This window comes from Acomys russatus, chromosome 25 (genome assembly GCF_903995435.1).
Source record: "Acomys russatus chromosome 25, mAcoRus1.1, whole genome shotgun sequence".
NCBI classification, from domain to species: domain Eukaryota; kingdom Metazoa; phylum Chordata; class Mammalia; order Rodentia; family Muridae; genus Acomys; species Acomys russatus.
In genome coordinates, this window is record NC_067161.1 from 9,136,231 (window position 1) to 9,162,362 (window position 26,132).

At 51.5% G+C, this 26,132-nt stretch overlaps 2 protein-coding genes across 3 annotated transcripts; one reads left to right on the plus strand and one right to left on the minus strand.

Annotated features, from left to right (window-relative positions):
• The first annotated feature begins 280 nt into the window (after positions 1-280).
• Positions 281-9,480, plus strand: Eef2kmt (eukaryotic elongation factor 2 lysine methyltransferase). 2 transcript variants are annotated; one of them, XM_051167895.1, is made up of 8 exons: positions 281-429; positions 2,472-2,534; positions 4,494-4,574; positions 5,824-5,925; positions 6,239-6,372; positions 6,455-6,720; positions 7,756-7,902; positions 9,281-9,480. In XM_051167895.1, exons 1-8 carry the CDS (start codon positions 334-336, stop codon positions 9,415-9,417), a joined length of 1,026 nt encoding a protein of 341 aa, XP_051023852.1. In that variant the 5' UTR covers positions 281-333; the 3' UTR covers positions 9,418-9,480. The 2 variants fall into 2 exon arrangements, with proteins under 2 accessions (XP_051023852.1, XP_051023853.1); XM_051167896.1 differs by lacking the exon at positions 4,494-4,574.
• A 1,319-nt stretch (positions 9,481-10,799) lies between these two features.
• Positions 10,800-21,523, minus strand: Alg1 (ALG1 chitobiosyldiphosphodolichol beta-mannosyltransferase). Its single transcript, XM_051168102.1, has 12 exons — positions 21,300-21,523; positions 19,955-20,032; positions 19,715-19,818; positions 18,513-18,661; positions 16,505-16,594; positions 16,084-16,194; positions 15,278-15,399; positions 15,100-15,138; positions 14,810-14,869; positions 13,906-14,016; positions 11,926-12,040; positions 10,800-10,938 (listed from the first exon to the last, which is right to left on the minus strand). The coding sequence occupies exons 1-12, from the start codon at positions 21,505-21,507 to the stop codon at positions 10,800-10,802; spliced, it is 1,326 nt and encodes a 441-aa protein (XP_051024059.1). The 5' UTR covers positions 21,508-21,523.
• Positions 21,524-26,132: the final 4,609 nt, after the last annotated feature.

Here is a 26,132-nt window from a genome sequence, read left to right on the forward strand (position 1 = left end):
CCGGTCCAGGACCGCCTTCTGGGCCCCGCCCCCAGACCAGTCTAGGTCCCGCCTCCAGACTGCCAGCTCCAGCTCCACCAACCTTAGAACGCGTCCCCGGAGCCCGACACCGGCTCTTCCTAAGCCTCGTCTCTCAGGACGCTTTACCGGGCAGTTTACACTCCGCCTTTGCCCCTGCCCACCGTTCTCTCGGCCCCCGGGGCGCCTCCTTGCCCCGCCTCCTGGGCCGGAACATTGACTAGCCCCGCCCACAGCTTGCCGCCTATTTGCTCCGCCTCCTCAGTCTCAGGCAGCGCTTCCGCCCGTTTCCATGAATTCTGGCCCCGCCCCGCGATGGCGCCTGAGGACCACGAGGGGGCCACGTCTCTGCTGCAGAGTTTCGAGCGCCGCTTCCTGGCGGCTCGCGCGCTGCCCTCCTTTCCCTGGCAGGTGGGCGGCGGGCGCGTGGCGGGTTTCGGGGTCTAGCACCGCGGGCGGCGGGGCCGGGCGGCTCAGGCCGCCTTTGCTCACCGCTCGACCCGGGGAGGCAGGCGGGACCCTTCTCTGGCAGGAGTTGGCGGGGTCGCTAACAGGGCTGGATTATTTTAGCGACTTTTAAACCAGCGATCGGTCATTTTGGCGACTGCAAAACAGCTTTGAAAACTAAACGTCTTCAGACGGCAGAAGCCGCGCTCTCCTGAAAGCGAGGCCAAGTCCGCATCCGAAGGGCAGGCAGCCTTCAGAACGGTCTTGGAGGGAGTTCAGACCGAAAAGGGGATATAGGTACCCACTCAGTGTCAAGTGTAATAGTTCACTTGCCGTGCCAAGTACTTTCCCAGGGTTGCCCACCGTGCAGGGCTCTGGGCTCTGCTGTCACGCCATTTGACCAGGAGTTTAAGAAGGAAAGGATCAACTCTGGCCAGGTAGACGAGCTTCCTGTTTAGAATCCTAGTTCAAACCCGTATGTGCTGCGGGAACTTACGCGGGTGGCTACATTTCCGTGTTATCATTTCTAATTAGTACAGCGAAGGATACAAAGATACCGGTCTCTTGCTACCCAACAGCTGGGCTGCTTTTCCTTTGCCCAGCTAGAGTACATAGGTACACGAGAAGTTCCGGTAGCGCTGATCTCTGGTACAAAGTGTTTCAAATAGCCCTGGCTGAAGCGGCACCTTCAGGAGCCATGACAATCAGCTGTGGTTGTCTAAAGGTGTTTATGGAGTGTTCAGACAGCCAGGGTTGACATAAGCTGTCTGATGGACTAAAGGCTAAAGGCAGCCAGGACAGGAAGAGAGAGTCCAACAGCTCCAAATTAGGGAGTCTCATTGCCCCACCCCCAAACTATTGCTTATGTGTAGGAAAGTGAACATAAGAGCGCTCACACCAAGAACCTAAAGACTTTTTGATGAACACCTATGTGGATTGAACAGCCTTAGTACTGCTGCTCCTTGAGAGACAGTCCCTCCTGTATCTCACTTTGTGGGAAAACTTGAATACAAACCCTGACTCCCACCTGACTGTGGAAGTGCACTGAGTGTTGCCTAGCAGTTACTGGCAACTAAATATTTACTGAATGCAGTCCATGAGCCACACACCAGGGCACATTTGAGACCAGCCCTGCTCAAGCGTGAGGCAATAAACAACCCCAAAAACACCAGGCAAAACCATGTGTGGGAGTTCATGCCTGTAGTCTCTGCTTGGCGTGCTGAAGCAGGAAGATCTGGGTTAGAGGCTGGCCCCAGCTACAGGGCGAGTCCCGGGTAAAAGAACAAACAAGAAAACCGCAGTAAAGTCATCAAAGGCCTCCCTAAAGAGATGGCGTATGAACTGCTGCCTGAGCCCTAAAGCAGTTGCCCATAGGATGATGGTGTTGGAGAACAGGAAGCAAAGGTCTTGTGATAGAGACATGGCTGCCGTGATTAAGGGCAGCGGAGGAGCTGGTGTGGCCATAGTGGGATGGGGAGAAATGAGACAGAGTAGCTGAGGTCAGAAAGGGTCAAGGCAGGTCTCAGAGGACCTGTTAGGACATACTGAGGTGCTCTGAAGACATGAAGTTCCATACCTGCCCTGACAGGAGCTGGAGCTGTAGTCCCTGTGAGAAAGCTGGCGTGGCCCGGCTTGGTACTACTTTAGGTGACAGGTCCCAGGCCTTTATGCTGTACCTGATTCTTAGCTTACCAGCTCAGTCCCAAAGTCACTGTGACCCTGTGACTGCCAGGCAGCCACATCTGATGTGAATTGAGAATTAGTGTTCTCATACTCAGCCACGCATGGCCTGTGACATCAGACTGAGTTCCTCCCTGGTGGCTTCCACCTCAGATTGGTTCCAAGTCCTTGGGTAGAGATCACTGATGCTCTCGACCAGAATATTCCACAGCAGTGTAATGTTGATGAGGAAATGCCCCTAGGATTTATCTCTCTCTCTCTCTCTCTCTCTCTCTCTCTCTCTCTCTCTCTCTCTCTCTCTCTCTCTCTCTCTCTCCTTGGAGCAGAGCCTAGAAGAGAAACTAAGGGAGCCCTCGGGTTCTGAGCTGCTGCTGGCTATTCTTCAGAAGGTAAGGGCCCCAGCATCCTCAGTGAGCAGAGCCAAGGCTCACCTGTATCTTTTCCAAACACCAGCATCCAGAGAACAAAAATACAGCACTTGTGCTGGCACTGCACATGCACGTCATCGCCTCAGACAGCTCTGGCTGTTTGTTTTCTAATGGAGGAAGATGATATTCGAATAGACAGTTGCACAAGATGAGGGAAACTAGGGGAGGTCTTTTTTTGGTTTTTTTGTTTGTTTGTTTGTTTGTTTGTTTGTTTGTTTTTTAAGACTATATCTCTGTGGAGAGCTACTGTGCTATTTTTTTTCTAGATGACTTTAATTTTTGGTTTCTTTGGGTTTTGTTTTGTTTTAATATGTGTGTGGGTGTTTTGCCTGCATGTGTGTCTGTGAAACACATGCATACAGTGTCCTTGGAGACCAGAAAAAGGGTGTCAGATACCCTGCGGCTAGAGTTCTAGATAGTTGTGAGCCACCACATGGGTCCCCTGGAAGAGCAGCCAGTGCTCTTAACCACCCGCCATCTCTCCTGCCTACCTGCCCTGGGAAGTCCTGAACCACAGACACACTAACAGGTGACAGATAACTGCTTCTAGCCTTTGTTGGTTGCATTGACATGTTCTTCTTTGCATGTAAGGTAAAAGTAAGGAATTCCATCTTGCCTGCTCAGAGCTGGAGGCAGCGGTGGGGTTTGGTCTCAGTGGTGAATGAGCCTGTGGGAAGAGGCCTCCTGAATCTAGGGCAGACACACCACCTTGTCCTGTGGTGGTCCGAGAAAACTGTAGTCTTCCTCCCCAGAAGGAATCACCAGAGGAGCGTGTTTGCATACAAATTCAGGGGAGACACGGTTGCCTCCAGCTTCCCAGCCCACTCTAGGAGCCCAGACCAGGAATTCTTTCTAAAACAGAGCCAATTTAAAGTCAGCGTGAGCAATACTGGGAGACCTTGTATCAGAAAGGTAGATAAAGGGGGAAGGAAGAGGCAGGCAGGCTTTGTCTTACAGCCAGGCCTCCATGGGTAATTAGAGCCCTTATGAAGAGCCCAGGAGGGACTAGAGCTTTGATTCTCAACATGGGACACCCAAGACCATTGCATGATACAGATATTTACATTACTGTCCACAACAGTCACAAAAGGAGTTACGAAATAGCAACAAGAATAATTTTATGTTCAGGGGTCACCACAACATGAGGAACTATATTAAGGGGTTGCAGCATTAGGGAGGTGGAGAACCCTCACTGCCTTAAGGGGGTCCTGTGGCCTCCCAAGGCAGCGAGCTACACGTCCTTCCAGACTCATTCCCACCACCTGCTTCCTGCTGGTCCTGACCTCCTTTCAGAACTGCCAGGCCAGAGCCACCTGGGAACTACCCATGGTTTCTCCCTCACTGGAGACCCTGCTCCTCACTTCTAGAGGCTTCCACAGAGGCATTAGGCAGAGCCTTTGCTCTTCCGTAATTTGCCTGTTCAACCTCATCTCCAACCCACCTCACCACCTAGGCCCATTAGCCAGGACAGTCCTCTCTGGTAGGTCTGGTTCCCGCCACTGGGCCCCCACCTCCTCCATGAAGCCAGATACCCCAATTTCATCCTCACAGCAGACTGGTATCCTTCCCACCTGCCACCCTGGGTGGGCAGGAAAGGGCCCAGGTTCCTGTGAGCTCAGGTTCCTACCCAGAGCTATGCACTACGTGGAAATGTTTTAGGGAAAGATCTTAAAACTTGAACTGGCAGTGGCAGCACATACCCATAATCCTAAGACAGGATGATTGCAAATTTGAGGCCCATCTGGGCTATCTAGCAAGACCATCTCAAGAAGACGCCATCTTGCAAATGCCCAGGGCACACACCCTGTTGCCCTTGCACATCTTTGTGGGAACATCATTTCCCCCTTGCGTCGTGTGAAGCTTCCAGGACAGTAAAGGCAGTTCTGTGTAGCAGCCTCCTTCCTGTCTTCCGATGTCTAGACTGTGAAGCATCCTGTGTGTGTGCAGCACCTGCCGTCTGTGAGGTACGCCCGCTGCTTCCTCTCGAAGCTCATCAAAAAGGTCAGTGATGGGCAGTGGCTGCGGGGCCAGGCCACAGAAGGGGACGCAGTTCCAGAGTTCTGCCAGGCTCCAACAGCCCCACTGCCCTGCCATTTGCTTACTTTGTAAGGCCTAGGTCAGCACTTCCTTGCAGGGGGCTATTGGTACAATATGACAGGAGGGCAGGGCAGGGGAGAGGGGCCAGGGGAGAGAGGCCAGGGCTCTCAGCAGCAGCCTCTCCTCCTAAACTCAGGCTGTCCTTCTCACCAGACATCCCTACCACTAAATGAAGAATACTTCTTCCTCCTCTTCCTCCTCCTCCTCCTCTCCCATCCTAACACCCGTTTCATAGCTGGCCCACACACCCCTGCTGGAAGTCTGAGTTTTCAGTCCCTTCCCAACTAGTTCCTTGTTATTCTCCCCACTGGGCTGCTGACCAGGACCTGCCCAACCGCTGCAAGACACCTCTGGAGGGCAGGTCCAGACCTGCTCCATGCCGCTGTAGGCAGCCATGGAGAACAGAAGCTGGCCGGCTGCCGTCAGCCCCTGAAGCCAGCAGCTGCGCACCAGGCTCAGCACAGCTGTGACCCTTGCTTCTGGCCCCAGGCTCAGCACCCCGGTGCCTCTGCAGGCACTGGCAGCACCAAAAGAAACAGCTGTGAGGCCTGCTGAAGCCATGCCTCCAGGAGGCAGCTCATACGAGCATATCACCTAAGGTCAGCAGCACCTCTGAGGCAGTGTGACTCTCCTGGACTCTGTCTGCCACCCTAGGCTTTGCCTGCTTTAACCCTCTCCACACCTCTTCTTGAGGCACTCTACCAGTGCACTTTTAATTTGGTTCGTTTTAATTCTAAATTGTTCGTATGCTAGCTTACCTCCCACTCCAAAGTTTCCCCTCCAAATCCTGTAAAAGTCAGGCTGGGCCGGGCGTGGTGGCGCGCGCCTTTAATCCCAGCACTCGGGAGGCAGAGGCAGGTGGATCAATGTGAGTTCAAGGCCAGCCTGATCTACAAAGCAAGTCCAGGACAGCCAAGGCTACACAGAGAGACCCTGTCTCGAAAAGCCAAAAAAAAAAAAAAAAGTCAGGCTGGATCACAGCTCATCAGTACAGTGCCGGCCTAGCATGCACAAGGTCCTGCCTCCATCCCCAGCACCGTGAGTGGTGAGAAAGCCACCCAGTCCTGTTCACAGCAGACAGAAGCAAAGGACAGAGTGGTTACATACGAGGGTCAGTGTGACCTCTCACTTGTGGCTCACTATCTCTTCCCAGCATGAGGCTGTGCCCACGGAGCCTTTGGATGCACTGTACGAGGCGCTGGCAGAGGTCCTGATGGCCAAAGAGTCCACGCAGTGCCACCGGAGCTATTTGCTGGTATGAGACATGCATGTTGTGTGGTGCCTACCCTCACCCCACCACACACACTCTCATCTCTGTGATTGGGTCATTTTAAAAGTATTAGATGAAGGGGACCACACAGCACGGGACTCAAGGTTGGCTCTCTTCACTCAGCACAGTATCCTTGAGATCTCCCATATTGCTGGGCATACCAAGTTTGTTCCTTCCCATTGTTGAGTGCTTTCCAGTGTAGACACGCCACGTTCTGCTCAGCCACTCGCTTGCTGTGGCTTAGGTCCCACCAGTCACACTCTGATCGCTCTGTTCATTCTCCTCCCTGTTCCTGCAGCCTTCAGGAGACTCAGTCACACTCTCCGAGAGCACAGCCATCGTGTCCCATGGCACCACAGGCTTGCTTACATGGGACGCTGCTCTCTACCTGGCGGAGTGGGCCATCGGGAACCCAGCAGCCTTCGCTGGCAGGTGATCTTGGGGCACAGGGCAGGGCACTAAGGCAGGTTGGCGCTGGTGCAGTTGTGAACACAGGTCCCCGCCTCCCACTCAGGACTGTCCTGGAGCTAGGCAGTGGAGCTGGCCTCACAGGCCTGGCCATCTGCAAGGCGTGCCACCCCAGAGCGTTCGTCTTCAGCGACTGTCACGGCCGAGTGCTTGAGCAGCTCCGTGGAAATGTGCTCCTCAATGGCTTCTCCTTAGAGCTGCATACTCCCACTCACCCGGGCAGCCCGAAGGTGACAGTGGCCGAGCTGGACTGGGACAAGGTGACAGCCTCTCAGCTCTCCTCCTTCCAGGCAGACGTTGTCATTGCAGCAGGTAATGCCCCAGCAGCAGCGTTCACTCAGGCAGCAAGACGCAGTGGGCGCTGCAGGCAGGGACCAGCAGGGCTCCAAAGAGACACCCAGCGATGCCACAGCCCACACTCCAGAGCCTCAGGTCCTCTGTGGAGACAGCTGCTCTCACTGTTGCTGCTGTCCATAAACAACCAGTTGTCCCCAGAAGACTCAGGATAAGCAGGACAGGTGCCAGTGTGGCGTACTAGCCTGGCGTGGAATACCTTGCCTCAGCCACCCTGAGGCCGCTCATTCCCTCTGTTCCTATAATGAACCCTAGAAGAGCCCCACCCACCACTAGGACTGTTCCCTCCGTTGCTGGGACCTGTGTCTATAGGTGAGGTAGATTGGCCGTGCAGCCTGTGCTCCTCCCAGGGCCACATTCAGCTTCTTGACCATCTTGGGTCATGTTTATATGGGGTGGCAGGGCTTTGAGTGGCCCCACCACACTGCCCATGCTGGCTCCATGCAGATGTGTTCATTATGCCATGTGGCCTTGGCTATCCCCACCAGTACATCTGGGCCAGAGGTCCCTGTCCTGTGTCCTTCAGAGATGACAACAACAACAAACAAACAAACAACAACAAAAACTAGCCTCTTATGATATAGAACGGAGTCTTTGAGAGAAAGCAGTGTCTCCCTGGGCCACCAAAGAGCTTTCCCCCCTAGCACAACAGAGGTCACCTGACCATAGCATATCCCACACTGCAGCTGACACATAAGTCCTCCCCAAAAAGCCCAAAGCTAGGCTAGGATCTGCTCTACTAAGCAGCTTCTAAGTGAGGACCGGGCACAGAACTGATGCTACCACGGGGGTGGGGGGGGGGGGGTGTTGAGGCCGGGGGGGATCCACTGTAGAGGTCTTTAGACATCCTTCCTCTGGGGCCTCCCTTCAACCTAGGGCATCTTACTGGGGGACAGCACATATCCTAACAGTACCACCGCTCCCAGGCCCTCACCCTTGCTCTGGTTGCAGATCTGATACGAGGCCCTTTCAGTAACAGCCTTTCCATCATAGATGTGCTGTACTGCGGGGAGGTGACGCTGTCACTGGTCAGAGTGCTGAAGATGCTCACCGACTGCCAGAGGAGGACCACTCCTGACGTCTATGTGGCCTATACGATCCGCAGCCACGACACGGGCAAGCTGTTTGTCACAGAGCTGGGTCAGTTCCCGACCTGTGGGCCACCATTCTGTCCCTTGGAGGGCTTAAAAACTGGGCTGACACTGGCCTTGCCCCTCAGCATCCTTCTCTGTTCTGTGGTGACATTCACCTGAGACACAGCCTAGTCTGCCGAGACAGAGCAGCCATTGTTTAAGCACTCTGCAACTAGAAGCGAAGCTAGGGGGATTTTAGAAAAGGGATAAGGACCCCACCATGTGGAGAGCACCACTGTGAGCCTTGCCTTCCTCCAGTCTGATACTCACCAGCACCTGGGATGGGTGTCCTGTCAGCCTGCTTCCCCTATGAAGACACTAAACACTCAGACTGAGTGGCCCAGGCTCCCATGGGTCACAGCCAAACCACACCCCACCCACCCAAACGCATCTCCATAGCCCCTGCACGCCAGCCAAGGCACTCATACCACTGCAGTGTGACACTATCCTGGCCAAAGCCTCTCCAGCAGCTGTGCACTCGCCTGCCAGTGTCTAAGGACAGACAGACACACCGATTTCCCCCAATCAGAAGCCACTGAACAGAGCAGAGGGCCTTGCCTGTCGTTTGGATGCGCATGCACAACCCTCTCTAAGAGGCAGAATACCAGAGCAGCCAGCCTGTGCCTGATCTCAGTAATTACCTTTATGGGGACCAGGGCACTTAGTAGTAGAATACTGCCCTACTATGTGCAAGGCTGGATTCCATCCATAAGATTTTTTAAAAGTTACAGCTAGGAGGAATTTGTAGACTGCGTGCCAGCTTGTCTTTGTTATGCTCAGGTCGTGGGTTATAGAGCCTTGCGTACTTTTTTTCCCTCTGTGCTACTGTTCTTTAAACTACTAGCTTTATTTGTAACATAAGTGTGATAAAGAAATCATCTTGGCTCACATTACTTGCAAACCCCATGAAGCCAAGCAGCTGTAGCTGGATCATAGCTCCTCTTACTTGTGCCAACTGACAGCGTAGACAGATGCAGAGTGGCAGGGCACCCCAGTGGGCTTGGTAGGACAGGCGGCCACTCCTGTTGCTGCCTTGCCCTCAGGATGGACAGAGATCAGTACGCAGAAGTGCTTACTGAACAAACGTGAAGACCCAAGTTTGAATCCTTAGTATCTGTGGCCACGAGCACCTGTAATTCTAGTGCCGCTGTGGGAAGACACAGGAGTATTACTGGGGCCTAAGGGAATAAAATGGTAGAACAGAACCTCTGCTGTCCTTTAGACTGAGCATGGCCACACACACACCCACGTAGGGCATCTACATGGCCTGGAAAGCTGTGGTCCAAGCGAATCAGCTTGGATGCAGACCGGTCAACAGCCCTGCACTGACAGACTGACTTCCTGTCCTCGCCACTGCCCTCCTGAGATCTCTGTATTCTGTCTAGACCGCGCCGGGATCTCCTGGGAAGAGGTGCCCCCTCACGCCAGCAAACTGTTCCCTTATGAAGAGCACTCAGCCGTCGTAATCCTGAAGCTTGTGCTGAACGTTCACCACGGTGTTCGAAGGCGACTGGAAAAATGAGACCACTGTCGTGGGAAGAGTCCGTGGGGAAAAGCTTTGTTGAGCAGGAATGTGAAGGAACAAACCACAAGTGTGCAGTCAGCACAGGCTTTGCATGCTGGGGCCTGTCCTCAGCAGCTCGTCTGTGGTGGACACAGGCTCGGGGCAAGGATTTCCACTGTACAAATAAAAACATAAATCTACCAAGTATGACTGTCCTGCCAGGCAGCTCAGGCCTTGCTCAGCCAAGCCCAGCGAACAGAACATCCTAGAGCTCACAGCCGACCAGCAGAGCCAGAACACAAGGAATGTGAGAGTCCAGAGACAAACACCCAGAGACTGAGACGTTGACAGGGTCACCAGAAATGACAACAGTGTTCAGTATAGAAGAGAAGAGCTTCTCAGGCACGGGAGGAAGCAGCTGCCAGGTCACTCATTTCCCAGATGTTGCCCACTGCTGTCCTTAGGCTTCTGACCACTAGGGGGCACTCAAAAGCCCTGGCTAGAAAGAGTGGGCACAGGATGGATGGAGCCTGTGGCAGCACTCCCTGAGGATGGGGCCTCTGAGTCTAGAGGTCATCTGTGAGCGAGCAAAGGGAGCACAGTCCGCCTCCAGCTCTCATCCCACCGCAGCTGCTCCGAGTCCTGGAGTTTCTTCCGGAACTGGCTTAGCTTTCCAGTAGGGTCAGGAAACTTTGAAAAGAGCATCTACAGGAAAAAGAAAGCTGAAACTTAGGTCCCTGTTCATGTCCAGCAGCGCCCTTCCCTTCACTAGACACTTGAGGGATGGTCTCCACAGCCCTGCCCTGGAGAATGGCCAGCCTCCACCTGCTGTCCTCTTCCCTTCCCCACCACCCCCCACTACCCCCCCCCCACCCTCCATCCTCAACACACTCCTGCAAATGCAGTTAAAGATGGAAGCCATGGCAGCTTTGCCTTTAATGTATCTGTTAGAGACCAGCAAGCTGCAGCCTTCAGTCTGAGTCTTACCCACCTGGCCTTGTAAATAAAGTTTTATTGGAACTTAGCCTATCCTCACATTTCCACGATTGCATTCCTATCTATACCAGGATAGAGTTGCAGAGTTCTCACAAGGACTTAGGGACAGGGACCAGTACAGAACAAGCCCCTTGTCAGAAATGAGAGGACATAAGTTTTAGAGACACACCCTCTGCAGAAGCCCCCTTGCCCCCCATCCTCCCTAAAGGGCAGCACAGCTCCCATCTTTGCTGGAGTATGGGCTCAGCAGGTAGCAGAGGTATGTCTATTTGTGCTGATTCTCCCAGCCCCTGGCAGTGAGAGTGACTGGCTCAGAGGCTACCTTGCAGACCTCTGCTCCCTCCCCCCACCTTTCCTCTACACCCCAGAGTCCCACCACAGCTATCCCCACATGGGAACAGGGGTCAGGGGGCTGGCTCAATGGCAGGCTTCAGACTCCCAATCCCCACAGGGAGGAGGCCCCCTACCTGCAGGTGAGCTGCCAGCTCTTCGGCATCCTTGAAGACCAGGCCATTCTCCCCATGTCGTACGAGCTCATGCAGACTGCAGAGAGAACAAGGGACTTCAGACCCCCCCCTCAGGTGACACTGCCATCAAGAATGGCAGGTTGGCCTCAGTGTCCTGAGATGGGGTATTTGGATAGAAAAGCCTACAAGAGCTCATGTCAAAACCATCCCTGTGCCAAGGTGGCTGCTGTGGTTTCTCCACTCCAGCCTGAGAGCCAGGGTCCCAACAAGCCTGTATTTGGTGCCACACATTAAGCATAGCTTTTCAGAGTCACTGGGAGGTTGGACCCTAACAAGCCCTTAACTTGACTCACACAAGTTTCACATCCTGAACTTCCCAGCCAGAGGCTGCAGCTTCCATGCTCACATCCGCTCTGGCCAGGGAAAGTTGAGCCCAGAACTGCACTGGTGTGGACAACCCCATCCAATTATGAGAGCTCAGCCACAGAATAGAGATGTAAACGGGGCAACTGCAGGTGACTGGCCCCTTCCCTTCTCACAGCATGGGCCTGAGGAGAATGCTAACCTGAGCCAGCTCCAGCCATACCGTCCCTCTCTCTGTGCAGGACTCACTCCGTGAACCCCTTGTATATCCACAGATGCCCAAGTCCCGTATGTAAACTGCTGTATTTGCATATGACCCACATGAACCCTACGCTAGGCTTCACATCCTCTCTAGATCACATCTAATACCCATCAGTGGCACAGGGATAAGAAGAAAGCCATGTGTTGATACAGACACATTGACACACTCTTGCTAGATTGTTCCCCTAGACAGGAACTCGTGTAGTACAGGCTGGTTTCAAGCTCAGGGAAGCTCTCGCTTCTGCCTCTCGACTGCAGACATGTACTGCTATCTGCAACACCCTAACTACGTTTTGCATCCTAACTACGTGTGGCATGGCGTGGACACACTATGGTGTGGATGCATCAAGCTGACTGAAGTTCACTAGGGCTCAGTGGAACCACAGGCCCCGGCTGCCCATCTAGAATATGCCCCCTAAGGCTTGGTGTCCGCTCCTACCACTTGAAGTTCACGGCACACACGGGCAAGCAGCACCCAAACATGTCCACCACCTTCATGGGCAGGTCCAGACCACTGGAAGACGTGTGCAGACAGACACCCAGGTCCGCTGACCCTGCAGAGACAGGCATATCAGGACACTAAGACATGTTCTTCCAGGCCTGTGCAGCGAGCCCTAGGCAAGGAGTGGAAACCCTAAGACTGTCCCCAAACACAAATGGCATAAGCTGATCAAGGAGCCAGGCAGTCTAACCAGAGGCAAAAACATGGCTGACCACTGTGTCCTCTCTCACAGTGCCTAATGATTAAAGTTTGTTTTAACTTTTATTGATTCATTGTTTCCACTTAGCCATAACTCATTTTCTTTTCTTTTTAATTTAGTCACTTTACAGCTTGATCCCAGCCCCCCTTCCCCTCCTCCCAGTCCCATCCCCATCCCTCCAACTCCTTCTCAGAAAAGTGGGAGGCCCCCAAGGGGTACCAACCCACCGTGGCACCTCAAATCACAGCAGGACTAAGTGCATCCTCTCCCAGACAGCTAGGGAAAAGGGGTCCAAAGGCAGGCAACATAGAGCCTCTATTCCCGTTGTTAGGGAACCCACATGACCACCAAGCTGAACATCTGCTGCTACATATGTGTAGGGGGTCTAAGTCCCCATAATTCATTTTCAAAGAGAAAATTCCCAGGCAGTCACTGTGATCAGTGGTTTCTGGCTATGCCTGTGGTTCCTGGCTTTGTCAAGAACACTACCCAGTGACCACTTAAAAATGACCCACACCTTTAATCCCAGCACTTGGGAGGCAGAGGACGTAGATCTCTGAGTTCGAAGCCAGCCTGGTATAGAGTGAGTTTCAGGACAGCCAGGGCTACACAGAGAAACCCTGTCTCCAAAAAACCAAACAAATGGCTAGTGAAGGGCTGACAAGATTGGCTTAGCAGGTGAAGGTGCTTGCTGCCGAGCCTGACAACCTGAGGTCCGCTTCTGCACCCATAGTGGAAGCAAGAGCCAACTCCTCTTTGTCCTCTGATGGCCACATACTTGCTATGGCACAAATGTGTCATCCCCCATCTACGCCCTCCATCCCCACACACAGTAAGTGAATGAATGACTAGATAAAGTGGCAATTTTTGTTATATGTATTTACTGGATTAATCTTTGTTTGTTTGTTTGTTTGAGACAGGGTCTCTCTGTGTAGCCTTGACTGTCCTGGACTCGCTTTGTAAACCAGACTGCCTTGAACTCACATAGATCCTTCTGCCTCTGTCTCCCTGAGTGCTGAGATTATAGGCATGTGCCACCCAGAATAACTTTTAAAAGAACTCAAGATTTAAAATGTAGAGTGGGAGGCTGGAGAGATGGCTCAGAGGTTAAGAGCACTGACTGTTCTTCCAGAGGTCCTGAGTTCAATTCCCAGCTACCACATGGTGGCTCACAACCATCTATAATGAGGTCTGGTGACCTCTGCTGGCCTACCGGTGTATATGCAGACAGAGCACTGTATACATAATCAATCAATCTAAAAAAATGTGGGGTGGGCAACCACGCGGTAGTGGTGCAGGCCTTTAACCCCAGCACTCAGGAGGCAGGTAGACCTCATCTACAGAGTCTCTGTCTCAGAAAATAAAGACCTGAAACAAGGGGAAAAAAATCAAACCAAATCTACAATAAATCCAGCAAAAATCAGGTATCAGCTGGATGGAGTGGCACACTCATGCAAGCCCAGCAGTGTGGAGGCTGAGACAGGAGGATTGTACAAGCTGGAGGCCAGCTTGAACTGTATAGTGAAACCTTACTCAAAGAGAGAAAAGAAGGGAACGCCAGACATGGTGGCCCATGCCTGTGATCCCAGCACTCTGGGCTGAGGCAGGAGACTGCTGCGAACACAAGGCTACGCTGGATCCTGTCTCAAAGATTAGGGAAAAACAGTAACATCCTCTCTGTCTGTCTTCTGTCCTCCCCATGGAGCCTGCCCTCTCACCTAGAAGCAGCGGGTAGTCCTCGGCCTCGAGCCATGGGGTGCAGAACTGGACATGACGAAAGTGCTTCTGGCTGATGAGGTGACGGTAGTGTTCTCTTAGAGGCCCCTTCCCTTCACAGAGAAGAAAAGTCACTCTCCCATCACTGCTGGTAACCAGGTCCTGCTACTCCAACTAGCACTTGACAACCTTTTCCCAGGACCACACCCACCAGTGGCCCCATCAGGCCCTGGCATGCCATGGTCAGGACACTGAGCACACCCCTGCCAGCTATCACAGGGCTGCAGACTGTAAAAGGGTCTAGTAAAAATGCTAAGGTGCCAGCAAAATGGACACAGCATCTCCACATGCAGCACATGTCAGACACTATTCTTAGCATGCCAGGGACCCCACAGGGTCCCATGGAAACCTGGCTGCAAGGGAGCAGAGGAGGTGGCTGCCTAGCCCTGTGACTGAACAGAGGACACACTACTTCTAAACTACAGAAGCTGGAAATCCACTGGCAAAGGGGAGAGTTCAGTCTAAATCACACTCTTGAGTCCTTTCTGGGCCTCAGGCTCCCTGTCTATCAGGGGGATGTAGAAACACTACCCTGAGGGCCTGGTGGCACAGGCCTGTCCCAACTCAAGGCCTGTGTGGATACAGAGTGGGCTCGAGGCCAGTCTGGACAACACGTAAGACCCTGTCTCTACCCATAGAAAAATAAAAAGACAAATGGAGGTACAGCTGGGTGGGAGACCACTTGCCCAACATGGGCAAGACCTTGGGAGGAAGAGAGAAACTTCCTGGAGAATTGAGGTTATGATTAACAAGACAGTGTCCTGCAGAGGTCCTGCAAGGCCACGTGCCCGGTCTTCCACCACCCTCCACCCATCTAAAAGGAGGACACGGGGCTCCCAACAGCACCTGTTATCACACAGACTAGGGAAGGAAGGCTGTCTTCACCGAGTGTTAGCTGCTCAAACTCTGTGTTTAAAAAAGACATAAAAACAAGGAAAAATAAGACGGTAAGTGAAATGGGGAGGCTGCTCACCAGGGGGGCTGCTAGTCTCAAAATACTGTGACCGTGCCCTCCCTTACTAGCCCACCCTTGACACCAGGGGCAGGACCACATGACAGGACTGCGACAAAAGGCCAGGTGAGTGCCTAACAGCAGCCCCCTCACAAGCTGAGCTGCTAATGCACCACACACCTACTTTCTAGTGCCCCCAGCAGGATGGAGAAGTCCTCGTCCTCTAGAGGGAGAGAAGAGAGAGGAGGGGTCATGGGCTGCCTCCCATCCTCCCACCCTCCTCATACAGCCATTCCTGGATCCCAGAGCAAGCTAGGCACACAGGCTGGGCACACACCCCAGGTGCTGGGGGGCAGGCAGACCTGTCCAGCTAGTACTGCTCACAAGCAGTGCTGGCCGCCCATGCAGATGTCTCACCACCCCGCTCTGACAGTCCTTCTCAGTGAAGGCCGACCTCTCTATGTTGGGGTCTGAGGGCTCTGAGCTGAAAAAAAAAAAAAAAAAAAAACCAAAGAGAGGAAATACTAGACATCGTGCACAGGCTCCCAGCCATGTTGGCACCCTACTGACCTCATAGATCCTGGTTATTGGCACAGAGTTACAGGAACAACACCCACTCCACCACTCAGTGTCACCTCCACAGGCTCCCCACTCCAGTGGAGGTGTACTGACCCACCTCCTAGCAGCCATGCTCAGTACCCAAGAGCATACAGCAGGCATGGGCAAAGCTGTAACAGGTACCTTCTCTGCCCACTGAGACATCCAGGGGACACCTAGGTGCCATGCTCCACAAGAACCCACTGGCAGCTGGACAAGGTAGTACAGAGCTCAGCAGGCAGTATCTTAAATGACCAGAGAGTAGATACCTCAGGCTTTGTGGACCACAGCCTGTAGTGAAACCCAGGTCCACTCCTGCAACTTGGGAGCAGCACTGCTTTTAAGGTAAGATAAGGGCTTGCTATGTAGCCCAGGCTGGCCTCAGACTTAACAATCCTCCTGCCTCAGCCTCTCAAGTGCAAGGGGCTTCCAGCAGCTACCAACAATACAGAGGCGAATGTGTGGGCTGTATTCCAGCACTAGGTGGCAGGCCACAGCCTTAGTCTGCTGCCTCAGAAGGAGACCCACCAGACTGCAGGAGACCAGCACAGCAGACAGAAGGAAGACATACCAGCTCTGGAAAGGAGAGTACGTGCGGCTCAGCCTCAGGAAGAGCTCGTGCTGCAGGGTCAGGGGCGTCTCCTTAAAGAAAGATGCTGGCTTGTCGTAGACAGTCACAGCCCTGATGTAAGACGGCAGTGGGCAGAGAAAAAAAACAAAAACCTAAGCAAGAGGACACAGCAAGATCCTAAAAAGCAAGGGGGCTTGAGGAAATCCAAGAGACAAGAAACTTAAGAATTCCTTAGAGTGGTGCAGATATTTAGCCCAAAATGCCGTAGGCCACACAGCCGTGAGGGAAAGAGGCGGGCTGCCTCCTCCTTAGCTTCTTTACACCAGTAACCATCTCCCAGGGCCTGAGGACTTCAACACAGCAGAGCAGGTGCTGCAGCTCTCATCCCACATGGGCTGAGGGCATCCCGGGCCCTGCATACCTGACACGCCAGTTCTCGGCCAGGTCCTCCCGCATCGCACTGGTCACACACAGGTTCAGGTGGGACAGGCGCCCGAAGAACTTCTCATACCTACAAAATGTCCTGGGGAATCAGCACAGAACCTGGGAGAAGCCTAGATGCCACCCCCAACCTCTATATGGTGGAAAGGAGCTGGGACCCCCTTGAACCTGTCAGAATGGGGCCCTGAGCTCCCTGAAAGTTACCCTTTCAACCTTTCCTTTCCTCTCACTGTTCAGCTTACACACAGTTACTGTAAAAGGAAACAATCCCCACAAACCTAGTCTCATGCAACAGAAGAGAAACCCAGTGAGGGCCCCTTAACCAAGTCTCAGCCATCCTGGACCTTCGGGCTGCAGCTCTCTCTCACTGTAGTTAGTGGTAAGGCTTCATCCCAAGAGGGCAAGCAAAAGGGAGAGCAAGTCAGGGTTCCTAAGCTACAGGCTGGAGTATGGCTCAGCTGGGAGAGTGCTTGCCCGGCAAGCTCAAGGCCCAGGTTCCACCTCTAGGACTAAAAAATGGGGCATAGTTGCGTATGTCTATACCAAATGCTCAGGAGGAAAAGGCAAGTTCAAGGTCATCCTGTGATAATCAGGGAGTTTGAGGCCAGCCTATGATAGATACTGTCTCGTGTGTGTGTGTCTGTGTGTGTGTGTGTGTGTGTGTGTGTGTGTGTGTGTGTGTGTGTACGTACACAAGCAGGAATGTAGCTCAGCACTTGCCTATAATGCATCAAAGTCCTGGGTTCCATCCCCCAGCACATCAGAAAACAAGTGTGGCAGTGCACACCTGTAATCCCAGAACATCAGAAAAGAAGTGTGGCAGTGCACACCTGTAATCCCAGGACTTGGGAGGTAGATAAAAACCAGCCTACAATAAGTAAGACTCAAAAAACAAATTTAGGGCCTGAGAAATAGCTCAGCACTGGCTGCTCTTCCATAGGACCAGGGCTCAATTCCCTACACCCACAAGGCTGCTCACAACCACCTATAAATCTAACCCCAGGGGATCTGATGCCATCTTTTGTCCTCCACAGGTACCAGACAAACACATGGTACACAAACATGCAAAGCATCCATATACAAAATAATGTTTGTTTGTTTGTTTGTTTGTTGAGACAGGGTTTCTCTGTGTAGCCAGGCTGGCCTTGAAACTCAAGAGATTTACCTGCCTCTCCCTCCCAAGCACTGGAATTAAAGGCATGCACCACCACTACCACCCAGCTGTTTTAAGTAATTTTTAAAAAGAAAAATAAACCAGAAAAAAAGTAATTACAGAAAATACATAAAAGTAGGGCAGGGTGTAGTAGCACACACCTTAAGTCCCAGCACTCAGGAGGCAGAGGCAGGTAGATCTCTGTGAGTTCGAGGCCAACCTGGTCTTCAGAGAGAGTTCCAGAACAGCTCAAGGTTTCCCAGAGAAACCTTGTCTCAAGAAGAAAAAAAAAGTAGGATTGCTAAACTGAGTGTGGTGTATTGTGCCTGTGATTCCAAAGTGTAAGCAGCTGAGGCTGGAGGGTAGCCATAAGTTCAAAGCCAGCGTAGGCAACAGAGTGAGAAAGAGCATAGCTACCACCACAGTACCGCAGCCTCTTCTTCCCTCCAGGTATGGAGAAGGCTCTGAGATGGAACCCCTGGGATGGGCTGAGTCCTGACCTGCGGCCTGACCTGCGTCCTGTGCAGCCAGAGGCGGCATCACTCTCAGTCCATTCTCCTAATTTGTACAGTGGACCATAACTAGGGATGATGGAGACAGAGTGGGAGACACAGGGCCTGGCCTGGAGCCTGGCACGAAGCTGCTCCTCTGTGAGTCAGAGGCTGCCTGATGTGCTGGTCCCACAAACAACGAATTCCAGCAGGGAGAGGTCGCAGCCAGCTGACCCCAGAGCAGCCAGGGTCAGAGTGGAGCCAAGGGGCCTGCTTCCCCGTGCCCTTCTCTCCCCACCCCCCACCCTAATGAGGACTCAGGGGAAGCGCCCAGACCCTCTCACCACTTGGCCAGCAGCACAATGGGGTGCCGGGGCCCATGTACCAAGCCCATGATGGAGTAGCCGTAGTTGTGCCAGTCGATGACCAGTTTGCTCCCGCAAACACAGCACACAAACCAGCAGACAGCAATGGCAGGCAGAGCTGGGGGGTTCTAGGAAAGAGAGACTTGGAGGCAGTGGAGGAAGCAGAGACCAGGGCCCACACAGCAAAGAGACCATGATCTACAAGGCTCTCATCAGCCAATGGGCAGAAGGAAGACACCCCATCATCAGAACAAAACAAAAAAGAGAGTAAGAAGTTAAAAAGAAGCCAAACTACCAAAAAGAAAGAAAGAAACCAAACTACCTAAGCTGGAAACCCCAAAATCATCAACACCGGAGAGCACTTGAGTTAAGGCGATTTGCCACACAAGCCTGAGGACCAGAGGAAGGTGCTGGCTGGGTCCCCTGGAACTTGAGTTACAGACAGTCGTAAGTGCCCATTGTAGATGCTGGGAACTGAACCCGGGTCCTCTGCAAGAACAGCCAGCAAGTACTGAGCCATTCTCCCACAACCTCTACACTCATAATTATTTGTTTTTCCAGTATCATTGCATTTATCATTTGTGAGTCCCATGATTGTATATGGTGTATTTTGATCCCTCCCCCACTACCCTTTCTTGCCTCCTCCCAACCTTTCAATAATTCCCGTTTCCCTTTTTCTTCCCAGCTGCTGCTCCCTTTCCTATTTCCATCCCCCCCCCCTTAGTGACTAAGTTTAATTAGAGTTGCTTTTGCTTATATGAACATAGGTGTGGGTTTGTTTGTTTTTTTACTGGAGAATGGACAATTTATTAGTGGATACACTGGGGAAGAAAAGTGACCCCCACCCCCAACAACCATCAACAGCTCCTCAGCTGAGGATGGCATCCTCATGAATTCCTCCCCTACCCAGGCTAAAATGTTGACAGACTAGACCTTGTGTTGGTCTTGGACAGGTAGCCACAGATGTTGCAAAGTTCATGAGGGCAACAGCCCTCATGTTTTTTATACTTTAGGCACACAGAAGTATTCAATATCGTTAATAATGTGTACATTATGTGTATGGACCAGAAATCAAACCCAGGACCTCATTGAGCCATAACCCAATGTGTGCGTTTTTAAAAAGCCCGTAAGTGAAGTGCTACCAGGTGTTCTCACAGAAGGAGGCAGCAGCTAACACATACCTGGAGGAAGATGTAGGCCGCAGGGTCTGTGCACACCAACTTCCACAGCAAGTACACTGCCTGAAATACAACTTTGACTCCATACTGGAAAATCCGGGGCCCGGCTGCAAGTCAGAAAACACCCATCTCTACAAGGAGATCTTGGCAGTCTGCTAGTCCCCTCGTCTCCCCAAAACACAAACACCTCTCCGGCCCACCGACCGACCCCCCAGTCGGGAACCTGGATTTGCCTGGTCCTACCTCCCAGACTCTGCAGCTCTGTCAACTTCACAACCTGAATCCTATCACTCTGCAAGAGCTCATCCCGAGGCTTGGAGTCTGCAAATGCAAATGTGCAGGCATCAGGTATCAGAAGCAGCCATCAAAGTTACAGCCAGCTGGGCGTGTACCTTCACATCTGTAATTCCAGTGCGTGGAAGGATAAGACAGGACAAGGTGTTCGACATCGGCACGTGCTACAAAGCAAACCCCTGTCTCAAATAAGCAAGGTGGAAAGAGATAACACTTATCAAACCCTCTCTGGTCCCCAGTGCCCTCCAAAGGCATTCATCATATCCACTTTTTTTTTTTTTAAGATTTATTTATTATTATGTATACAGTGCTCTGCCTGCATGTACACCTGAAGGCCAGAAGAGGGCACCAGATCACATTATAGACGGTTGTGAGCCACCATGTGGGTGCTGGGAATTGAACTCAAGACCTCTGGGAGAGCAGTAAATGCTCTTAACCATTGAGCCATCTCTCCAGTCCCTATATCCACTTTCTTTAACTTGATGACCGGCATGCAAATAGGGACTCAATTCAATTGATGACAAGTAGACTCCTGGATGGCAGAGACAGCGTCAATGCTGGGATAGCACTCCTCACAGGGACCAATAAAAGCTATCCCACTTTCCCTTAGATGGAGCTGGGCCACCCCCTAAATTAGCAGATACAATCTGAGATGCCCAGCATGTGTCCGAGATAGTTACGAATGCCCCCTGACGAATAATGGTAGATTTCATATCGCCCTGTCAAAAGGCTGGTCACCTGCGGAGCTTAGTGGTGCACACCTTTAATCCCAGCACTCTAAAGGCAAAGGCTAGTGGATCTCTGTGAGTTCAAGGCACTCTGGTCTACATAGTGCGGTCCAGACCGGCTAGAAGCTGCATAGCGAGAGGGAACGCCTGCAAAAATCATCAACATGGGTCATAGTGAGGGAGTGGACACCTTGGGGAACAAGAGAGATAGCCCCAGCTAGAAAAGCTCTGCAGCCGGATAGAGAAGCATATTGCCTGTCATGACACTCAGTGACAAAGGCAGCATGACAGGAAGTAGTGACCAGCACTGAGGTCTCACACACCTGGGTTCCAGCACCAGTCTCTCTGCACAACCTAAGAGAATTAAGTGAGACCTTACAACCGATCTCTTTGTAGTCCTCACGTCTGGCAAACTGCGGCCGACGCAGTCCGCTGTCAGACACCAAAAAGCAGCGGTGCAGACCAGGACAGGCAGGAGAGAGGCACAGCCGCTGCCGCCTCTGGCCTCAGAGCCGGGAGAGCCAAAGCTCCCGGGTAAGCCTCCCTCCCAGGTCCCGGCCACTCACTGTAGAACCCCAGCAGCGTCACGGAGAAGCCGCTCTGGGCCAGTGACAGCGCGTGGTACTGCATGCGGGGGCTGCGGCCCACGTCTCCCAGCACCACGACGACTACGTGCCGGGCCCTAGCCGCCTGCCGCCCACGCTTCCACAAGCCCAGCAGCAGCACCGGCAGCAGCAGCGACAGAGCCAGCAGCGCCACGTAGCACGCCGCCATCTTGGCCCGCGGGGGCCGGGCATGTGACCCGCAAGCCTCACAGTGCGCAGCCGCAGACCCTAGGGTGGTGAAGGGCTACAGTAAAATAGGAGGCGGGGCCTTGGATAAGGCGGGGTCGAGAAGATGGGGGCGGGGTCTGAACAGAGGGGCGGGGCCTGGAAAGGATCGGAGCCCTTGAGGAGTCGCTTAAGGAGTCTAAAAATTAGTAGGACATAGCTATGTCAAGTTACCTGAACTGTGTTTTTCCCTTATGAAAGTGAACTCGCACTTTTATTGGAGTCTAAGAACTTCTTTTTCGGAGCTCTAAGATAAATTTCAAGCTATTGTGATGATAGTTTCCACACTTCCCAGCTTCCCTTGCGGACTTAAAAGTCATTTTTACCCCTATAAGAGGCCGTATCCTTTCTTCAGTGGGGCATCTTGGCCATTCACACATGGAGGTAACAAAAATGCCTCCTCACCATGAATAAACATGGCCCTGGCTAAGATCAGACCAAGCCTCTCTTTCTGCCTTCTGTCTCTCTAACAAGTGAGAAAAATTTTTGGATGAGAGGCTGATGAAAACCCTCTATAGGAAAAGGTGCTTGCTGCCAAGATGGAGCTCAATCTCAGGGCCCCACACAATGGAAGGAGAGAACTGACTCTGTATGTTCTCACCTCCACACTCACACTGTGACACACAGACATCCCCCGACCCCCGACACACACACACACACACACACACACACACACACACACACATACACACACACTAAATAAATAAAAATTATTTGACTGAATTTCCTAGTTATGTTGAGGAAAGTGGCTATTCCCTGAGGACTGTATACAGGAGATCAAGGCTACACGTGAAAACTGATCTTTGTTGGTAGAAGGAAACAGCCCACAGGGCTTCTGGCTGGTGATGCTCCATTTATCAGGAGTGTGCCTCCCAGTGAGAAAATTTCTTTAAGCAAAATGCTTATCTCTTCATTTGTCAAGCCGCATGCATATTGAGCACAGCATCTCAAATATAAAAGAGAGGAGCCAGGTATGAGGGCAAATGCCTGGAATCCTAGCACTGTGGAGGGGGAGCAGACAGATCGGGAGCACATTAACATTCTCAACTCCGTAGGGAGTTCAAGGCCAGCCTGCACAGCTTAAGACCAGATCTCAAAAAATAAACAAGGGGCTGGAGAAATGGCTCAGCAGTTAAGAGCTCTTGCTTGCAATCACCAGGACAGAAATTCAGATCCTAATACCCATGTGACGAGCAAGGCGGCACCACCACCACTACCACCCCAAGCCTATAATCTCAGCTGTGAGGGGGCAGGGATGGGAAGATCACTAAGGCTTGTTGGCTTCCTGCTTATCAGGACAAACAGAAGCCTCAGATGTAGGGAGAGGAAAAAAAATAGGCAGCCAAGTTACAGAGGAAGGCACTCAGTGCCCTCTTCGCCTGGACACCTGTGAGCTCAGCCATGCACACCCACATGTGGACATACACAAATACAGAAATACCCCCTTTTAAAACTAACTGCGTAAGTGAAATGAAAAACAAAGAAATAAACTTTAAAAAGATAGTAAAACCCGTAGATTTATATTGCTTTGTATTGGTTACACAAAGTCAAGGGTTCACTAAATTTTATTATGACATTTTAAAAATTTTTGTGTGTGTGTGAGTGTGCTTGCCTGTATGTACATATGTGCATTGTGTGCCTGCAGAGGCCAGAAGAGGGTGCTGCATCCTCTAGAACTGGAGTTACGGGTGGTTATGAACTGCTATGTAGATGCTGTAGGTGCTTGCACTCAAGACATTATCTATAGAAACTCATGTACCCTCTCCATTTCTATGCACATGTGCATGCTTGCACTCAAGACATTATCTATAGTCACTTCACAATTTAAAATCAGAAAGCCTTATCAGGCTTAACTGAGTGGTGGCAGTTATCAAAGCATAGATGGCTGTAATGTTACAAGTCATTCGGAAAAAGGAAATTAACCTAATTTAAATTTTGAGTGTTGGCCAAGGAAGTACCCCATCTTAGCCAAGTTAAATCTGTGCCCAAAGCACACTTCACCGTGCAGCAAGTCTGGCCCGTGAGAAAACAAGTCACGCTTTATGTAGAAACAGGACCCCAGGTCACACACTGGTTCCCCTGCAGACCAAAGCTTTTTAGTTTTTGTTGTTGTTGTTTGTTTTTTTTAAAGCTAATCAAATGTATACCTACCTGTATCTTGAAAAGTAAACCTGACCACTCCTCAATGAAGCAATTTGGGATAAACTATAAAGAACCAAATTCACGCAAAAATCAAAGTAAAATTTCCCCAAAAGCTCATTGTTAGCTTCCAGCTATGAACTGGCAACAAAAACAAATTAAAGTTTCCCTTTAAGTGGCCTGTATATATACATTCACATATGTATTTAAGTTGTACCGAAAGCTGCTTACAGGGCTGGAGAGATGGCTCAGAGGTTAAGAGCACTGACTGCTCCTCCGGAGGTCCTGAGTTCAATTCCCAGCAACTACATGGTGGCTCACAACCATCTATAATGTGACCTAATGCCCTCTTCTGGCATGCATTAATATGTATATGCATTAATAAATGTTTCCTAATGCGCTGGTGCTGGAGTCTGGACCGTCCGAAAGGGTTGGCCTTGTCTTCGGGGGCATCTAAACTCACTGGATTAGAAAAGGACAGCAGACAATTTCTTCTAGATAGTTCACAAGTCTGATCCATACTGTGCCCGCATCAACCTTGGTCCCTAGAGTGTTAGGCGCATGCTTGTTGTTGAGAGAGCCATATTCGGAGATTTTTCTTTCTGTCTAGTGCCCTTAAAACTACACATGATTCTTAAAAGTTGGGCTATGGGGTTGATGCAGGAAAAATGGCTGTAAAAGATAAGTCTGTTCTGTCACGGGTTATCAATGATGACTAAACTTATGACCAAGAGGAAGTTAAAACACGTGTCTGAGAGCAAAAACGATACGATCTATGTTTTGGAACAATGTGCATTTAACCCTGCCTGTTCTGTATAAAGAAAGAAGTTCTCTGACTGCCAGTCAATCACTCCCTCCATGCCAGTGCTCGACTCATTCCTCCCTTTCCGATCTTGAATTCACCCTGCTTCAGGCCTTGTCCTCATGCAGGCCTGGACCCCATCACAAAATGCTGGTGATGCCAGAGTCATAGGACAATGAACTAAACCTCTGAACAGAAAGCAAGCCCCAATTAAATGCTTTCTTTTTTAAGAGCGGCACCGCCATGGTGTCCACTCACAGCAGTAGAGCAGGGACTAAGACACTCCCTGCCCTTATTGGTTGCATGATCAGGAGGGTACAATCTGCATCTTGTCTCTCCCTCTGCCACTTGCTTTTTGGGGGCATTGTTGTTGTTGTTTGAGACAGCTGTTCTCTGTGTAACAGCTCTGGCTGTCCTGGAACTTACTCTGTAGTCCAGGAAGGGCTTGAACTCATGGAGATCCATCTGCCTCTGCCTCCCAAGTGCTGGGATTAAAGGCATGCACCACCACGGTCTGGCACATTTCTCTTTTTATCATTGCATTTTCTTCAACAAAAACCGTGAGTGGGCTCATCTATGGTTTACATCCTGTTTTGGGGTTAAAGCTTATCAGGTACATGACCTTCTCATGTCTGCAGATCACTTGGCAACCTTGGCTATTGGTAATTTTCCACTCCAAACGTTTAGTTGGGGGAGGCGGGGGTGGTAGTTAGATTAACGGTCTGGATGGTAGTAGCAAGTAGCCTGCCAGCAGGGGTCCGGTGTTCTCTGGTCATAGTTGGACCTAAGCTCACCCGTGCTGCTTTTATTTTGAAAATGAACCATTCAATTGTTTTGTTTTTTTTTTTAGACTCTGAACCACTGATCTACATCTTAGCACTCTTCTTATGTTTTTAAATTTTAAGTCAGGGTCATTAAGTCACTCTGGCTAACACCAAACTCACTGTGTATTCCGAGCTGATCCTCCTTCCTCACCCTCCCAAGTACTGTGATTACAAGCATGCTCCACCAGCTCCACCACCCCTAGCTTGGTAGCTTACCTTCTGTCTTAGTTAAAGTTTCCATTGCTATGAAGAGACACCATGGCCACAGAAACTCTTATGAAGGAGACCATTTCATTGTAGCTGGTTTACAATTCAGAGGTTTAGTCCACTATGTTCATGGCAGGAAGCTATGGCAGCACCCAGGCAGACATGGTGCCGGAGAAGGAGCTGAGAGTAGCCACACCTTGATCTGAGGGTAGCAGAAGGCGACCACCACACTAGGTCCAGCTTGAGCGTATAAGACCTCAGAGACCACCTCCACAGTGACACACTACCTTCAACAAGGCCACACCTCTTTTTTTTTTTTTTTTTGGTTTTTCGAGACAGGGTTTCTCTGTGTAGCCTTGGCCATCCTGGACTCACTTTGTAGACCAGGCTGGCCTCAAACTCACAGCGATCCACCTGCCTCTGCCTCCCGAGTGCTGGGATTAAAGGCGTGCGCCACCACGCCCGGCTAAGGCCACACCTCTTAAGAGTGCCGCTCCCTATGGGCCAAGCATTCAAACACATGAGCTCACTGGAGCCATTTCCCTATTCAAACCACTGCATCTTTGTAGCCTTGGATTCTGGCTCTACTGATTAAGT